General features: G+C 41.2%; 1 protein-coding gene across 1 annotated transcript in view; it reads right to left on the minus strand.

Moving 5' to 3' along the window:
* The window catches only part of FBXL2 (F-box and leucine rich repeat protein 2), a 40,431-nt gene that overhangs the window by 6,714 nt on the left and 16,380 nt on the right, over positions 1–17,337 (minus strand). Inside the window, exons 6-14 of the mRNA XM_054991779.1 lie at positions 14,339–14,407; positions 14,161–14,256; positions 13,787–13,913; positions 13,574–13,648; positions 10,334–10,464; positions 7,132–7,192; positions 6,426–6,470; positions 6,232–6,288; positions 1,770–1,982 (exon numbers count right to left, since the gene is read on the minus strand). Coding sequence (XP_054847754.1) covers positions 1,770–1,982; positions 6,232–6,288; positions 6,426–6,470; positions 7,132–7,192; positions 10,334–10,464; positions 13,574–13,648; positions 13,787–13,913; positions 14,161–14,256; positions 14,339–14,407 — 874 coding nt within the window. The remainder of the gene's footprint in view (positions 1–1,769; positions 1,983–6,231; positions 6,289–6,425; positions 6,471–7,131; positions 7,193–10,333; positions 10,465–13,573; positions 13,649–13,786; positions 13,914–14,160; positions 14,257–14,338; positions 14,408–17,337) is intronic.

Consider the following 17,337-nt stretch of genomic DNA (forward strand, 5'->3'; position numbering starts at 1 on the left):
CAGTCATGCTCCGTGATGCAGCCGGCAGTAGCCCTTTGTCCCTGTCTCCCTGACATTTCACCAATGGTCTGTCTTTCAAACTCTCCCTCTCTGGATCTGCTCAGATGCCTCCCAACCTCTCCTGTCTTTCCCATCCCATCCTTTCCGCGGAGGCAGGAAGGTGTGGTGCTGCCAGCTGCTGCTGCTTTTGGCCACGAGGAACAGCTCTGCTGCTGTTGCTGATGTTAGGGTGGCACCGCATGGTACCCCCCCCTTCCATGGCACCCGGTGTCCCCTCTGAGCAGGGGGGAAAGGGTCCTTCCCACCCCTTCCGTGAGGGCAGGAAAGTGGGTGCTGTCTACTGCTGCCGCTTTGGACCACGAGGGCAGCTCAGACGCATTTGCTGAGCTGCCAGGTTTGAGCTGCACGGTATACCCCTATCCATGTGCACCTGCTGTCCTCTCTGTGCATGGGGAGAATGGGTCCCACGACCAGTCACGTTCTTTCTGCGAAGGCAGGAATGTGGTTGATGTCTGCCAGTGGTGGTTTTGGCCATGAGGGGCAGCTCTGCTGCTGTTGCACATAAAATTGTACATCGCGGCGGCCCCTGTCAACAGCAGCAGCTGTCCCCTCCAGGCAGGGGTGAATGGGTAATGCCATGACCAGTCACATCCTTTCCACGAAGGCAGGAAGGTGAGTGATGTTGGCGACAGCCTCCACTGTGACACAGGGGGAGCGGACAAGCCTCTGCCACAGCAGTCTGCACACACTTTCAGGGTGGATGTCCCTCAGTGGGACCCTCAGATGAGGCCCCGCAGATGCTGGGGGATCTTCCCACTTCCCCTCCACATGACATCTCTCCCCCTCATCCTTTCCGCGATGGCAGGAAGGTGGGTGATGTTGGCTGCCGCCAGAGAATTCCTCAGTGGGACTCTCGGATAAGGCCCCGCGGTTGCTGTGGGATCTTCCCACTTCCCAGACCCCCCACCTCCCCATGCCCAGTGGCCACCGACAACACCCGCCTTCCGGCCTGTGCTAGAAATAAATGCGCGCTCCACTGAGGGCGGGCGGGCACATGGGGGGTGCTGCCGGCAAGCGGCCAGACCCCCCACCCACTGAGGGGAGGCGGCACGCCACCACCTCCCCGTGCCCACTAGGCCCTGCGGCCGCCATCATCACCCACCTTCTGGCCTGCACCAGGAATAAACGCGTACTCTTCAGAGGCCTGGTGGGCGGGCACATGGGGGGGGTACCACCAGCAAGTGGCCATACCCCCCACCCCCTAGAGGGGAGGCAGCCTGCCTTCAAGTGCACCCCTTATACACTGGGCCAACGTCAACTGGTGGCTCTAACTGTATCGAAGAGAGCCTGGTAAACGCTCCCCGTGAATATGGGCTCTCTAATTCCAACGGGGGCTGTTCTGAGCCCCACGAACCCCGAACAGGTTCGTCAGCGGGAAATGTTCATCGCGGTTCGTGAGTTCGGGTTCAGTGACGGCACTGAACCATGAACCACAGGTTCATTTTTTTTTTTTGGTTCGTGCCCATGTCTACTGGAGACCTAAAAAACGGATAAAATGTCAGTTCTTAAAAGTGAAACTTCTACAGAAGCTGTATGCATCCATCTTCCCAACCCAATTGATGTTGACTATTAATCTGATGAACAAGCAGTCTGTAATACAACCAACACTTCATTAGACATCAAGGCCTCTATTGCAAAAAAAAAAATTTAAATCATGACAGACATTAATACTCAAGTCATGCACTGTAGAGCATTTGAATAGTACATACTCTTATTCTTTTGATTCCCGCACGGGTGACTTGTTGACAATCATATAACTCAATTCTCTCTAAATTGTGGCAATTCTCAAGGTGTTCAAGAGTCACATCTGTAATTAGCAGGCAGTTGTCCAACTCTAGTACCTGGAGTCGTTCATGCCCACATGTGCTGCTGCTCAGATGAAGAATCCCATCATCTGTGATTAGTTCACAGTGGGACAAACTCTATAACAAAGAACAAAATTATTAGTGAGATTTCATGTATATTTTTTCAAATATCTTTTGAACCCACCATCCTAGCTTCCAGGCCATTCCTTTGTCTACAGGCAGATCTCAGGGAGACTTTCTTTACAAGTGGCGTTTCAGGTTGATAGCTAATGTAGAATAACCCAGGCATAACATGAGGTAGGTTTAGCCACCAATCTGGTTGAGAGTATGGTAGTAATCATACAAGCCTGATAAACTGTGGTAAGTTTGAGGTAGTGATCACAGCTATTCAATGGATGTCCTCCATCTAGACAAAACGGTTGCCTTGTCATCACTTATCTCAAAAAAGGAAGGTCTGAGGTATCTGGTCTGAGAGTCAGTTTGATGTAGTGGTTAAGAGCACGGGACTAGCTTTGATTCCCCACTCCACTTGAAGCCAGCTGTGTGACCTTGGGTCAGTCAGCTTCTAGGAGCTCTCTCAGCCCCGCTCACCTCACAGGGTGTTTTGTTGTGGGGATAATAATGACATACTTTGTTAACCGCTCTGAGTGGGCATTAAATTGTCCTGAAGGACGGTATATAAATCAAATGTTATCGGGGGACAGGCAATCCTAGACTACTTTAAGGTCAGAATAAGCACCTTGGCTTGAGACTGGGAACAAGGAAGCAGCCAGTGAAAGTCTTAATGCTTCAGTGATATACTACCTAGTCCACCCAAGCTAATAACTGAACCTTATGAACAATCTTGATTACATTACTGTAATCAAGCCCATATTTCTTAAGCAAATGTCACAGGTGATTAAAAATGCTATGCACTACATATAAAATTCAAGCATCCATCTATAGTTCTAGATGAACTAGCACCCTCAGCTGCAAACCTGCTCCTTCAGGGGAGCACAGCATCTCCAGAATAGGATGGTTCCCAATTCCATAACTTGCACTGCTACCAATCTAAAGGACTACTCTAGTTTACTAGCCACAAAGCAGACATCAACCGCCCATCCTGTATAAGATGAAGAGGATATAGAGAGATCTGTTCTTATACTGATGGCTCTTCACTCTTAAGATTTCTGATTACTTCCCCAGCAGTTTCATGTAGGTGTTAAGCATTGTGGGGCACAGAACTAAGCACCGTGACATACAGTGACACAGTTGCAATGATGTCAAACAAAATTCCCTCAGCCCACCTTCTAGAGCACTAAACCAGGTAGGAGCAGAATCACCAGAATACTATGCCCCCCAACTAATGCAAGAGGATACCGGGGTCACAGATCCAGTAGAATTAACAGATCACAGAATATGCCTTTAGGAAGTTTCTGAAGCCTCCCACAAACCTTCAGTACAGAACCTTTTTCTTCCCTCGAAGATTTTGAAGATGATGTCAGAAAGAACTTCATGGACGGATTTTTTCCAGCATCAGAAAGTGCTACCCCCTTCCAAAAAAAATGATCTCTGTTCTCTCAACAATTTTCTCCCATGATACCTCATGAAGGCTTAGCCATCAGTGCAGTTTCACATATTTTTAGAGGGCTCTGTTGCCTAGGCAAACAATATTATTGCAGGAGTTTCCATATTCCAAAGTCAGAGAAGGGATTCAGAGACTTGCTCAAGTACTGCCATTGTGGCTGATTTTAGCTTAGATTGTATTCAGTTCACGTCCATAGAAAGGGTAATAATAATGAAGTATCACCTCTGGTTGATTCACTGGAATATTGATAGGGGACTGAGACCTCTCATTTAGCTACCAGTTCAGTTGTAAGAGGCAAATATTAAAGAAACCCTTTAAAGATGATCCAGGAGAAACAAAATACTAACAAAATACTAACAGATATCCTGGTTTGTTTGCAGCACCTCTGATGCACAGTGCAAACATGGGAATAAGCCTCCTCTTCAATTCTAGAGGAAGGCTGCAGTTGTCCTGCTACACTGCTTTGAAGTCATCCCAAGCACCAACCATGCTAGGTAAGTGCCAGTTTTCCTCCTGAACTTTTAAAATGGGTGTGGGGATCGCCTCTGATCTCAGATGGCTCCTCTGAAACACATTGTGATATCAAAGACAAGTCTCCCACCCCGCCGCTCCAAATATGGCTGGAGTGTACATTTGACAACCTTGCTTAAAGCCAAGCAGATCAGGATCCAGTTAATGGAAGAAAAACAGAATATAAATAAAAAATATACATCAACACGTTCAAAATAGTATCTGCCCCTTGATATGCTGTTAGAATGGGAGAAAGCAAGCTATGGCACTGAAAGTAATCTCATGTTACCGGTACAGTATATTGTACCTGTATACGGCATCAATTCCACACTGTTCAACAGAAATCACTCTGCCATAGGCAACGTTTATGCTTTTATTTATAAAATTTATATCCTACCTTTCTTCCCTGATGATGCTCAAGGTAGCCTGCTCAGGATCCTCAAGAATTCTATCATCTAGATACTAATCACATCCATACTGGCTTAGCTGCAGCAAGGTTGTTCTGTCTTTCAACCATATTACAGGACCCAGAAGTTTGGATCTTATATTATAGCAGTGCATGATTCATTGTGACATCTTTATTGCTGCACCTTAGGTCAGATATTTTCCCCCATTATTCCATTTTTCTCCAAACTCAAAATGATTCTATTTTTAAGAAAATACACATGCAGACTTGTAAGCAGTTGGCCCAGCCTCCGCCATATTTAGGAGCCATTTTTGACATGGCTGCTTGTGATATTAAAAATCACCAGGCCTCTGGATTTAAAATGGCAGTCTGTATTGCAGCCAGAGGACCTCCAGCTAACAGTTGCTGAGTCCCGCCCGGGAGACCCAGGCATGAATGGAATGCCACATAGAAATGTGGAGTGATTAGAGGTGACTGGATTTGCAGTCTCCCCAGCCCCTAAGGAATCCAGTGCAACAAAGGTCTTGCAGAGTCATCCCCACTTTGCACATTCTTTTCCCTCCTCCTGTGATGAGATCTCCTGTCCTTGACTGAGAAGCTATCAAATGACATTCATAAGTATGTACAGTTGTTCCTGGGAAGGTGCATTGTCTACCTAAATTCATCAACTTAGCTCCGGTGGACTTCATTAACAAATTGCCCCTTTGTGTAGCACTAGAACAAATTTTGCATTTGCTTTCACATGCCCCAGCAGCTACCAATCAAGGTAATCAAACCTTTTGTTGGTCCCAGGAACTGACCGTTGGGAGTCTTTGTTCCAATAGCTAGGTGGGTTCTCCCACCTCAGGGCATGTTTTACCTATAAAGGTAGTACACTGGCCTCATTCAAACTGTACACGCTTACCGGATCCAAAGCGCTGTTCCCTTAAGGTTTGCCCTAAGCCTCTTGCTCCCTTGGCCGAGAACGCTGGTGCCTGAAGCTCTCCCTCAGTGAACTTCCCTGCTCTTCTGATAGGTAATTATTGCCTTGCAATCCCTCAAATCTATTCCACCTTCACCACTGCTTTTCTTAGGCTTCTTGTGTGTTTATGTGTGTCTGCATCTGCCCCTTAAATAAAAGTTACCCTTTAATTAAAAACACCGGCTTCGTGTGTGTATATCCTTGGGAAAGGACTCTGTAAATTATTGGTGATAAGATTCTGTGGTTACCGGCCTCTCGCATAGCTGTTTTCCTTGCTTGCTAATCCTCCCCAAGTTCTTTTACTGCAAGGAGGCCAATTCAGGTAACAGACTAACATGTTCATATTATATTCAGGTTTCCTTCTAACTCAGGTTAATTTTAGAATAAATTTAATGTAATTGTATTTTTAAAACTAAGTACATTTGTCAATTAAAAAAAATAGTAAGATTCAATTCCAGTTGCCCCTTAGAGAACAACTAGATTTCCACAAGATGAGCATTCGAGAGTCAAAGCTTCCGATCTGACAAAGGAAAGTCTGACTCTTGAAAGCTCATTCCCTGGAAATCTAGTTGGTCTCTAATCTTGCTCTTCTACTACAGCCCAACACAGCTACCCATCAGAAAAAATTGTATTCATCCTAATTTCCAATGGTGATTTTGTTGCCCTGCACAGTTCCTTGTCCTTTTTCTTAACTGGCAAATACAAAATGCATATACAAACATATAGTATTCTTTCATACCCTGAATCCTGCAAATTTTGTACACTGGGTTTTTAAAAGTGCTACACAGTTCTTCCTGTGTTCTGTATATTAGCAGGAATATTATCTTAAATTTCCTAGTTCCAAGTGTATTCTAACAAAGAGATGAACTGAAGCACTTCAGCAAAATCTTACTGAATTAGAGTAAACTCATTCAAAACTTACCAATGCTTCCAGTTTAGGACAGTGAATTGAAAGTTGTATCAATGTATTGTCTGTTATCTAGAAAGCAAAGAAATTATACTCTAAACAATGTAGAATACAGTGGACAAAACACATATTCTGAGACAAGAAACCAAGAACTATTTATACATTTCATTGGATCAAAAAAACACCTTAGCACAACAAATGGCTCTCACCAGAACACATTCTTCTAGGTCCATCTTTTCTAGGTCATGGCAATTCTAAAAATTAGAACAGATACACTACAATTAGAAACAAGACTTCTATACTTTGTATAGAACTGGCAACATAAAAAACAAAAACAAATGAAAACATGCATTATAATTTGGGGTTATTTTCCCTATCATTCAGTAAGCAACCTAATTCACTATAACCCACCATTACAGGTAGTTAGCTACTATTCCAGAAAAAGGTAGCCATGTTCGTTTATCATACCAAAATAACTTAAGTATTCAGCTGGCACTTTAAAGACTAACAACATGTATTCTAGCATGAATTTTCATGAGTCACAGCTCACTTCTTCAGGTGGATCTTAAAAGGAAAGCTTTTTGAAAACCACATTTTGAACGGAAACACCAGTCTGTTTCTGGAGTACTGAATCGATATAAGCACAGAATTCTACCCTCAGGGCAAAAATATGCTGTCATTCAAGGGTTATTCACTTCCTCCCTAAATTAAAAAAATACCTTCCTTACAGCCTGGTAAATACTGGTGTATACTTGAGACTGAGTTTCGTTTTGGAAATCCAAGTACATCAATGAAGTTCAGGGAAGTGACCTTGAGGAAGACACTGTCTTTCAGCCTAACCTGCATTTAAGTTTAGCATGAGACTAAAATGTTGGTCAGTTTAGGATAATACTTTATAAAATTAATTTGACCTACCCTTGCTAGGAGTGTAAAACCAGCATCGGTGAGATGGGAACATCTTGCAGCCTCCAAAATCCTGAAATGTAATTTAAATATTTTAGAGCTTAAATAATTAGAAGCAAGTTCTTATGGTGATTCTGTGAACCTAGTATGTGTGCCTAGAAAGCTGCAGCAGTGTACACTGCTCTGGGATATGGCTTGACCATACCTTTTGGCCTGAGGGGATATCAACATTTATACCTCAGTCCTATAAGATGGGTATAACGCCGCTACTATGACTACTACAACCACCATGATCTTCTTGATTCAGCCCTGAAAGTATTTCCCCTTTGGAGTTAAAACTACAAGAGTCTAAAATCCAAGATGCTTGGCATGCCTTGTACATAGAGAGGAGAATGTGAAGCAGTAACTTTGATCACCATGGAATTTAGCCACCCCTTCTACCTCATGTCCATAGTTTTGAAGCTCCAGAATTTCAAATGGCTCATCAGAAACATCCCAAGGCTCTGAGCAGCTGAAGAGCCATAATTCTCTTGTGTTCAAGCCAATATATTTTATATTACCTTAACGTACTCATAAATTTGGATGTTCTCTGACTGAGCTGCTGCAGAACTTGACAGGCTGCTTCCTGATGGAGTATGATCATCCAAACTTTATCGCAGCGGGCTATACTAAAATATATTTACATCCCACCCTTCTTCCATGGTATATAAGGAAAACATACACTAGGGTATCAGGACTAGATCTGTTTTACCTTCAGGATGCCTCATTACATGCCTTGGAACATGCCATTTGCACTTACGAACTACTCCAAGATGCTGATTCAGAGCATCAACACTTAAAAGATGTAAAATATAGATATGGAGCCTTGTAATGGAACAGCAGTAATATACTGCAGAAGATAAATAAGGAACAGGCACTGTGGTGTACAATCAGACCTTTGGCTCCACTTTAATCTAATATATATCTTCAGTTTTGCCTCTGGATCTAAACCAGTTAAATCTACATACACTACTTAAATCACTGGGGGTTTTGTTACTGGTTCTATTGTTACAAGAGGAGTCCATGGAAAGGCTTACAAATCTCTTGAGGGTAAGTTGAAGCAAGCTCCAGCTGCCAAAAGGGAGTAAACTTGTTTGTTGGGGAAATGGTAACACAGTTATAGGCTGCTTACACAGAAAGACAACTTTACAGGTTCATTTTGGAAAGTAAGATGTTACAGCCACATTGTGCTGGACAAAAAGGTTCCTTTTTAAAGAACTATTTCCCTTTGGCATGGCACATTTGTTGATACATTGTTTGAAGAGACATAACATTAACAAATTTTATAACTTAAAAAAGGAAAGGGAAAGGAAGAAATTTGCAGCCACAGCTATCAGAAAGCAGGTTACAAAACAAAATATAAAATGCACCAACCTTTCTATATTCACCTTAAGGGAAATAATGCAGAAATACATTGCAAAGAAAAATTCATCTCCACAAACAGACCCTAAGAAGAAGTGGGAGGGGAACAATATCAGGAAGAGGGAGACTCAACAACGGAATTGCCAATAAGTATCATTTTTTTAAGTCTAGAAAATCACCTGAAGTTAGATTAGCAGGAAATGAGTGGAGAGAAGGCCAGTATTTTACCTGGTCTCCTGAGAGGGAGCACAGGGCATCTCTTTCAGTAAAGGCTGAGTCACCCAGTCATGAACAGAAGGCAAGTCTTGCCCCCAAGAACAGCACTACTCTTGTATGCCATTCACTCCTATGGAAGAAGGGTGGACTTAGACACTGCCAGACTCTGTGGCAATGATATTGCTCAGATTGCCTTCTGTTTACAGTTTCTTGCAGGCATAGGTTTTTAATTGGGTTTCAGTTAAGGGCACCCTGAATTACTGTTTTCTCATATGCCATCTACTGGAAAGTTCTACTATCCTATTCCTTCCAGTCCTATGTTTCTCTAAGTTAAAATTGTGCCCCTAACAATATACAAATTTTGTTTGCTTCCTATCCCAGACTTTTGTTTAATTAAATTGATGGGAAAATATACAATTATGCATTCTGGCTGTGCTGAAACAACGTAAGTTTATACACCAGGCAAGATGGATAAAGAAAGCCAGGAAAAGACCAGAGATGAAGTTTAATTAGCAATTCTGTACATTTACTTAAAACCCTCATCCCAAATAGTACTATTTCTACTATGCAAATATCATTATTAAGCTTGTATGTGATCAATAAACTAGCAAAATACATTTTTTAAAAAATTACATTTCAAATCCTGAACTACCAATTTAAGTTTAGTAGACCAACTGTAATTTAAAAGAGCTTCAACTCTACACAGATCTATAAAACCTCTAGAGCAGTTTTTCAAATACACTCACAAAAGTTATTAGCGAATCTACCATGAATACCCAAACCAATCACTCGAGGAACATAAGAACCAATTTAAGTAGCATCTCTTTTCCTGGAGGAGATTTTACCTGCCATATGAGACCAAGAAAATGGCTATTTCCAAACCTATATTAGAAAAACTCCTTTGAATCAAACCAACCACAGAAGGTATGTTGGTGTTTCTGTGCTGGAATCTTTCATTGCAGCTGTTAATAGAAGTGCCTTTTTGAACTTATTCAGGAATCAATTATATCCAGTATTACAAGGATGAACTAATCATGACAGATGATGTATTTACTTAACTAGCCTTAGTTTTGATGCTTTGTATCAGCTCCCATCAGTTAATAATAACAACAACAACGGATTTATATACCGCCCTTCAGGATGACTTAACACGACTTCAGAAAGCCTAATAACAATATCTTGAATTAACGAAGATAAATGAGAAACAACCACTTTCACCTCTAATTTGTAAATTTGCAATGGATCTTGCAGCTTTAAAAATGCAGTATTAATTTACAGGTTCCGGAGCACGACATGGTGTTAGATCTTGTTTACTGGGTTTTGAATTGACACCACTAAAATAAAAGGTTTCCAGTAGTTACTTCATGATCATTTAAGAAGTAAATAACTATGCTAGTATTTTCAGATGATTTATAGTAATATGTATACTTATATTAAACATATGATTAAATAAAACTTTGTCAGCAATATGCAGCTTCAGCTTCTGTGATAGAATAAAAAGCAGCAGTATGCCCAAGTAGATAAATACAACTTTGGCATATTCTAGACAAAGGAAGAACAATACCACTCATTAGTATAAAATCTGAGCAATACTCACTTCAGTCTTGGACAGTTCAAACCAAGTGCTATGAGAGAAGCATCTGTAAGGTTTGTACAACCAGAAACACAAAGTGACTGGAGTCTGTGACATCCTCTACAGATACCCGCTATGCCTTCATCTGATATTTGCTGGAACAAAGAATGGTGGAACGTTTTGTCCTCTAATGTTACATAAGTTATTTTAAGATGTACCAAGTGAACACAATGTGTATTATACTATTTATTTTCACAAGGACAATATCCTAAATTCATACTTTGAAAACAAAGTCACCTGGAGTTCCATCAAACTCAGCCCTTGGGTTGTTTTCTAACATACTATGGCAATTTCAAACAGCATCCTAAGCCTTGATCATGTTTTTGATACTATTTTTTTAAGCTACAGCTACATAAATTCGGGGTGCCAGTGGTAACACAAGCATGTGTATTTTGTTAAAGAAAGCATACTAGCAGCTAGAAAGGAAATCAAGATGCAAGTATCTCCCTAACATCTGAAAGGACAGAAGATACTCATGAACACCACTGATCTAGAATGTTTAGGAGGCAAGATAAAGGCTGAGAAATGTGGTAAGACATCAACATCTTATGTGCTAAGATGCTAAAGCAAGAACAGGAATCAGAGTTAAATCACTTCATCCAGTCTACGCCAGCACTTGTGCCAAATCAACCTTACTGAAGATGACTGTGACGTCATTGAGGGCTATGCCACTTGTCCATTTCACTATTTAACACTGTTCAAAATAAGAATCTTTTCATCCATCTCAATACAAACTGAACAGAGAAATGCCCAAATTATTCAATAAAAATAACTCTTGCAGTCATTCAGTTTCCACATTGGTGAACCAGATGCAACCTATCCGTATTCTGATCACATCAAGACTCGGTTGCCGTAAAGCCGTCTAAGTTTAGACTGCCCCTGAAATACTCGCAGAAACTTCAACTGGTTAAAAAAATGTTGCAAGTATTTTAATGTATTTAAATGAATCTAAATGTTCTATTTTTGTATTATCATACTGTCATAACCCACCCTGAGCCCGCTTGCGGGGAGGGCAGTCTATAAATTAATAATAATAATAATTTAATGAGGACACACCTTGATGTTACACCTGTTTTAAGAAAAATGCATCTGTTGCCATTTTGTTTCCATAAGCATTTCAAAGTGCTGGTTTTGGCATTTAAAGTCCTATCAGAACTGGTCCCTGATTATCTGAAGGACATCTACTCCTGTACAAGTTCCCTTGTCTACTGAAATCTTTCAGAGAAGCCCTCTTCTTAGTACCTCTCCTTTCTGAGGTGAAGTACACATTAAATGGGGCTAAGGCATTCTCTGTGATGGCTTCATATTTATAGAATTCTATCACCCTTAGGGCTACCACCAGCATGGAAAAACCACCTCATATCCCTTTAAAGAGACTTAATGTGTGGAAATGGATTGGCAAAGCTTTTCATGGAATGCATGTAAGTATCTTCTGGTAAATAATATCCCAGTTAAGCCTCTGTGGTAGAGACAGGACACTTTTTCCAGGCTGTTGGCAACCCTACTCTCCCTTGATGTTCACCTGGTACCCTTCTTGAATGTTTTTAGGTGCCAAGTAAAGGCCTATTGTTTCATATTGCTTTTGATTAACTTACTGTTTAGTTTTGATGATCTTATTCCTCTTACACTGATTATATGCCTCATTAAATTTGGGTTTGCAACTATTCGTAAATGTCCTTGGGATTTTCCAATATGAATGCTGCTGTTTGTTTTTAACAAGTACACATTATTATTATCTTATTTAAATGAATGTGTAACTACTCTTAAATGATTTTTTTTATTTATTTGTTTTTTTACTCTGCCCTTCTTCAGGGAGCTCAGGAAATCATACACAATTACACACACACACACACACACACACTTTATCCTTGCAGCAGTTCTGGGCTGGATTCTACCAGGTTGTTACACTGCTGCCAGCTTCTTTGGTGGAAGGAACACTGATGCAAAAGCCTCCTTCACCAGGCAGAACTTGCTTTCACACCAAAAGGACTAACTGTTGGGCTCCAGCTCCTTGTGAGGTAAGTTAGGATGAGAAATGGTGGCTGAATCATGATTACCCAGTGAGCTTGACAGAAGAGTGGAGATTTGAACCCAGTGGTCCCTGGTCACCGGTCAGGGACTCTAACCCATGACACCACATTGACTCATTAAAAAATGTGATACTGTTTTACTGTATCTATATGCTACTTTGAGCATCAAGGAAAATGAGAATATAAATATTTCAAATAAGTAGTTGAAATATTTCTGTTTACTTAAAGTATGTATTTTCTACAAAGCAACATGAGAATGTTCAGAAACAACAATGGTTTATTTTCCTTGTTCTTAATGGCTTAGATATACTAGTAACTTCCCTGGATGGAAATACTGTAGTTCTTCCTTTCCTCTGTCCTCCTGTTTCAGCCCAATATTAATGTTTATTTATTAATAGTCCCTTGGAACCACCAGAAGGGGAGATCTGCAGCAGAAAGAGGGAACTGGCAAAAATCCCCATCCCACAGACATCCTTCACTGGATCCAAACCAGTGTTGGGTAAGGTTTGGTATCAGTTTAAAAAAATGAAATAGTATAGTGAGAAACAGGTAGCAAAACTGTCCATTCCACAAATCCTCCATATTTTATTGGAAATATTGACTCCTGGCATCTCATATCATATCTACTTAACTGAAATGCAATCAGCAATTGAATTACTTCCTATTTGTTATTCAAGACAGTTTGTTAGAGATAGGACACAACTGTAAGACCTTAAGATCAAAGAAGGAAAAACAAACCATAGTTGGCTGTCGATAAATGGAACAGGATAAGAAGATAAAGTGTATTCATCTGAACATGGTATAAACACCCTGCTCCTATGCATATTTACTCAGATGAAAGTCATAATGTGTTCTGTGTGGGACTTACTCTTAGCAGTTCCTGGGATTTATATTTTCAGTAAACATACAAAGAATCAGGCTGTAAACTTATCAAATGTATGTTTAGCTGAAGAATCAACTTTTCCTCTCATGCTATACACCATCAGTGCCATCCTAAGCGTGCATACTGCAAAGTAAATCAAGCTGAGTTCAATGGAACTTGCTTATGATTGCAACCTTGCCTGTACTTCTAAACACTCATTTCAGTACTGTTTCAAAGCATCTATGTGATTTCCTATATCAGAAACACTTAAACATCTCTAGCTGAAAACTATTACTAAAAGGAGGTACTTACCATACATGACTGTAAGTTTAAGAGAACAAGTTCATGGCAATGATTCTCAATATGGTGAAGTGCTTCATCTACTAGCTGAATCAATAAAACAGAAAATAAATGAGTGAGTAATATAGCAGTTTGACAGGGAAAACTTAAGGTTTTCCATGAACATTTTATGATTGTAAGAGTTTTCAACTGCCCCAATATTGCAACTTAACAACAAAGCAATACCTGTGTGCATCCTCTTAGAAACAGTGCCTTTAGTCCATTACACCCTTTCACTAGGGCTTCAACACCATCTTTTGTAATCTGATCACACCAGGAAAGATTTAAGAATTCCAGATTTGGGCAGCCTTCACTGTAACAATTAACAAAACATACATGCAAACATAAAATTTGAACAGTCACAATGGTGAATGTAAATTAAATATGTTTTAACAAATATTACACATGACTGCCAGCCTTGTATAGAAAAATCTTGGGAAAAGACTATATACAACGATCATATTTTAAACCCTAGTAATACCAGGTATACCTATTTACCCATCAATACCAAGATATAAATGCAATCAATTCACTCTGTGCTGAACACGAGATGGCTTTACCTTAAATTCCTCAAAGAACTGTTGGTGATGGAAATACAAGATGTCAGATCCAGATGTTTCAGCCTGGGGCAGAATTTGCTAAGGCTATAACAAGTGCTGTAAAGAAAAAGAAGCACTAAAAATGTCTTCAGCAATTTTTTTTTAAATGTAGCTATTACATCAAATACCATTAACTTACTTATCACTAATTCTTGTGCATCCATTAAGGTTTAGGTGTTCAATGTTTCTACAGTTCTGTGCAAATGTTCTGTAAAAAAGGAATAAAAGGAAATATCTCATTTAAGCAGAACAAGTTATCTAGTTATATATGTTCCACTCATGCTTTTCTATTTCACATTTTAGAAAAAAGTAAACAGTCACCCACTGAGTTTCTGTTCTCAGAAACTGGTGATCGTTCTAAATTGGGTAATGTCCTGCCTCCTAAACAGAAATACTGGGCAAAGTTAATTTTCGTGGGAACATCCAGACTGGCACAAGGTCACAAAATAAAACCACACTGCAAAAACCTCCCAACTATAAAACAGAAAAGGAACCCACTACAGAGCAGAATAGGTAGTGTAACCCTGTTTTCAGCCTAAAAAGTTCCAAGTTAATGGTCACAGGAGTGTGGATGCCCCATTCAACCCTGAACTGCTGTTTTCACAAAGAAAACCTTTTATTTAAAGGGGGCCAGTAAACCAGGGGAATAAAACTTTTCTATTATTTCAAAAAACACTGTTGTTGGTAAAATTAATTAAGAAGTGATTGGGGGGGAGGGGGTGGTAGAGTCCTTCCCTTCCCGTGCAAGCTCAACAGTGTTCTTCATCCGGGATCGCTGCGCTCCGTAGAGTGCCAACGAAGACGTCCTGCTCAGAAAGCAGAGCCAGAAAGACTGGTGATCCGTGGGACGAGCCCCTCCCCTCCGGAATCAAAATCAGTGGACTGACCCTGCTTTCGGAGAGGAGGTATATCCCAGAAGGAAGGACTGCCTCACTCCTAGGACCACCGGGGAATGTTCTCTTTATGGCTCTGAGAAGTAATGGTTCCATAACAGCAGAAACGCTTCCTCAGAAGATCCACATATCATCCAACTTTTTCTTTCCATTTCTACAGGCTCTCTCCTCTTGGACATCCCTCTCTCAGATCCTCTCCTTCACCTCTTGTCTTCCAAATGTCCAACTGTTCCATTGCTAAGCAACCATCCTTAGCCTCTCTGTAAAAACCTCTCCCTCTAGAGGGCAGGGTTTTCTCTTTTTTCATTATCAAATATTTTTACAAAGATTACAGGAATACGACATAGCCTGTCAAAGACTGCCAAAAAGGTTTACAACTGACTGGAAATTACATTGGGGTGGAACCCACAAGAGGTTAAAGCTTGCCTTTTAATCTCCAGGCAGTTAGCCTGATCATCTAAGGACATGAATAAAATAGGGATTCATTGTCGTGTCTTTTGTGCAGTCCCACAGGGGATCTGCACATGCACAAGCCAGCCACGGATCTTCCACTGGTCCTAGAGGCACGAGATGCTCATCTTGGCTTTTTGGCACTTTTCCCCCAGGCGCAGCTATAAAAAGTAAGGTGAGCAGCTCCCTCCTTCAATTCTTCTTTTGCCGCCACTGAAGAAGGATGTGTCTCAACAGCCTTCTTCCGCTACCTCTGTTCAACCTTGGAGGACATACTTCTGAACCAAATCAAAGGACGGTTCCTGATCCCCAAGGGATCAGTCTGGATCCAATAAACAAGACTTTTGACACCACAGCCTTCTTGTGCCATGTCAGTCAACCACTCGCTTCCTCTAAAGGCTTGGAAGTCGCTCAACCAGGAGACTTGGGTGTTGTCCACAGTCAGCCAAGACTACTGCCTAGAGTTCAGAACTCCGCCCAACATTCCCCCTCTGTCCAAGCCTCCACCTCCTCCTGCCTTACTCTTAGAGGAAGTGCAGTCACTGTTGAAGAAACAAGCCACAGAACCAGTTCCATACATTTGTACCAACGGGGTGTTTTCCTGATATTTTGTTGTGGACAAAAGGAGGTTCCTGTCCCATTTTTAGACTTCCGTTTCCTAAAGAAGTTTATAGTTTTCAAAAAGTTCCAAATGTTGTTAAAAGTTGTTAAAAGTTGTTAAAAGTCCTCCACCAACTGGCCTCTCCCCATGTTCCCTGGAGGGTGCTCTGATCAGCTGATAAAATCGTCCTGGTGTTCCCTGGCCCCAGGGAGGCTCACTTGGCCTCAATCAGAGCCAGGGCCTTTTTGGTCCTGGCACCAACCTGGTGTAACTTTCTCTCTGTTGAGCACCAGGCGCAACAAGATTTATTATCTTTTTGCCAGGCCTGCAAGACAGAGATGTTCCTCCAGGTATATGATTGAGGCTGGGCCATGGATGAGCCTCCCAGCTGGCCACCTAAGGGAGGAAGAAGGTAACCAGATTCCCATTTTTCTCTTTTCCATCTGCTGGACCTACCTCCCACCCATAGAAATGTTTTAGAAATGTTTTATTGGGGCTGGGTAATATGGGCTGGTGCTTAGTGCTGTTTTTTACTGCTGAATTGTATGTTTTTAATGATTTTTAAATGGAAATTTTGATGTAGATTTAAACTGTTGTCATCCGCTCTGAGCCCGCTCACAGGGAGAGCTGACTATAATTTAATAAATAAATAAAGTGGAGAGGTCATCTTCAGTTCCCTGGTAAAAGGTGATATTTGCAGGGGCAGTCTTAGACTCCTCCCTAGCCCTTGCCTTCCCTACACCAGAAAGGATGGGGAAATTTCTCCTCACACTGAACAAGGCCCTTTCATATAGGACCCAAAATGCAAAACAAATTCAAAGACTGTTAGGTTTCATGGCCTCTCTGATTGATAGTTCCATTTGCCAGACAGAAGCTTCATCCTCTGCAGAACTGGTTCATCAGAGTGTTCCACCCCCACCACTAGAACCTGTAAAAGCAGTTCTCTATCCTGAGACTCATCCACAGATCCCTGAAGTGGTGGAATACACAGAACCTCCTAGTGGGGACCCCTTTCGGCTCCTCCCCAGTTCATAGGCACTTCTAGTTTCAGAATCTTCAAATCAATCATAATATATTCTGGAAGTAAGTCATTTTGGAGATAAGACTGAAAGGTAGACTGACATCTGGAAAGCTCTTTCTCTTTTTTACTTTTAAAAGCAGTTGGGAAAGGAATGGCTGAGAGTAGTACAGATA

This window comes from Eublepharis macularius, chromosome 11 (genome assembly GCF_028583425.1).
Source record: "Eublepharis macularius isolate TG4126 chromosome 11, MPM_Emac_v1.0, whole genome shotgun sequence".
Lineage (NCBI taxonomy): Eukaryota > Metazoa > Chordata > Lepidosauria > Squamata > Eublepharidae > Eublepharis > Eublepharis macularius.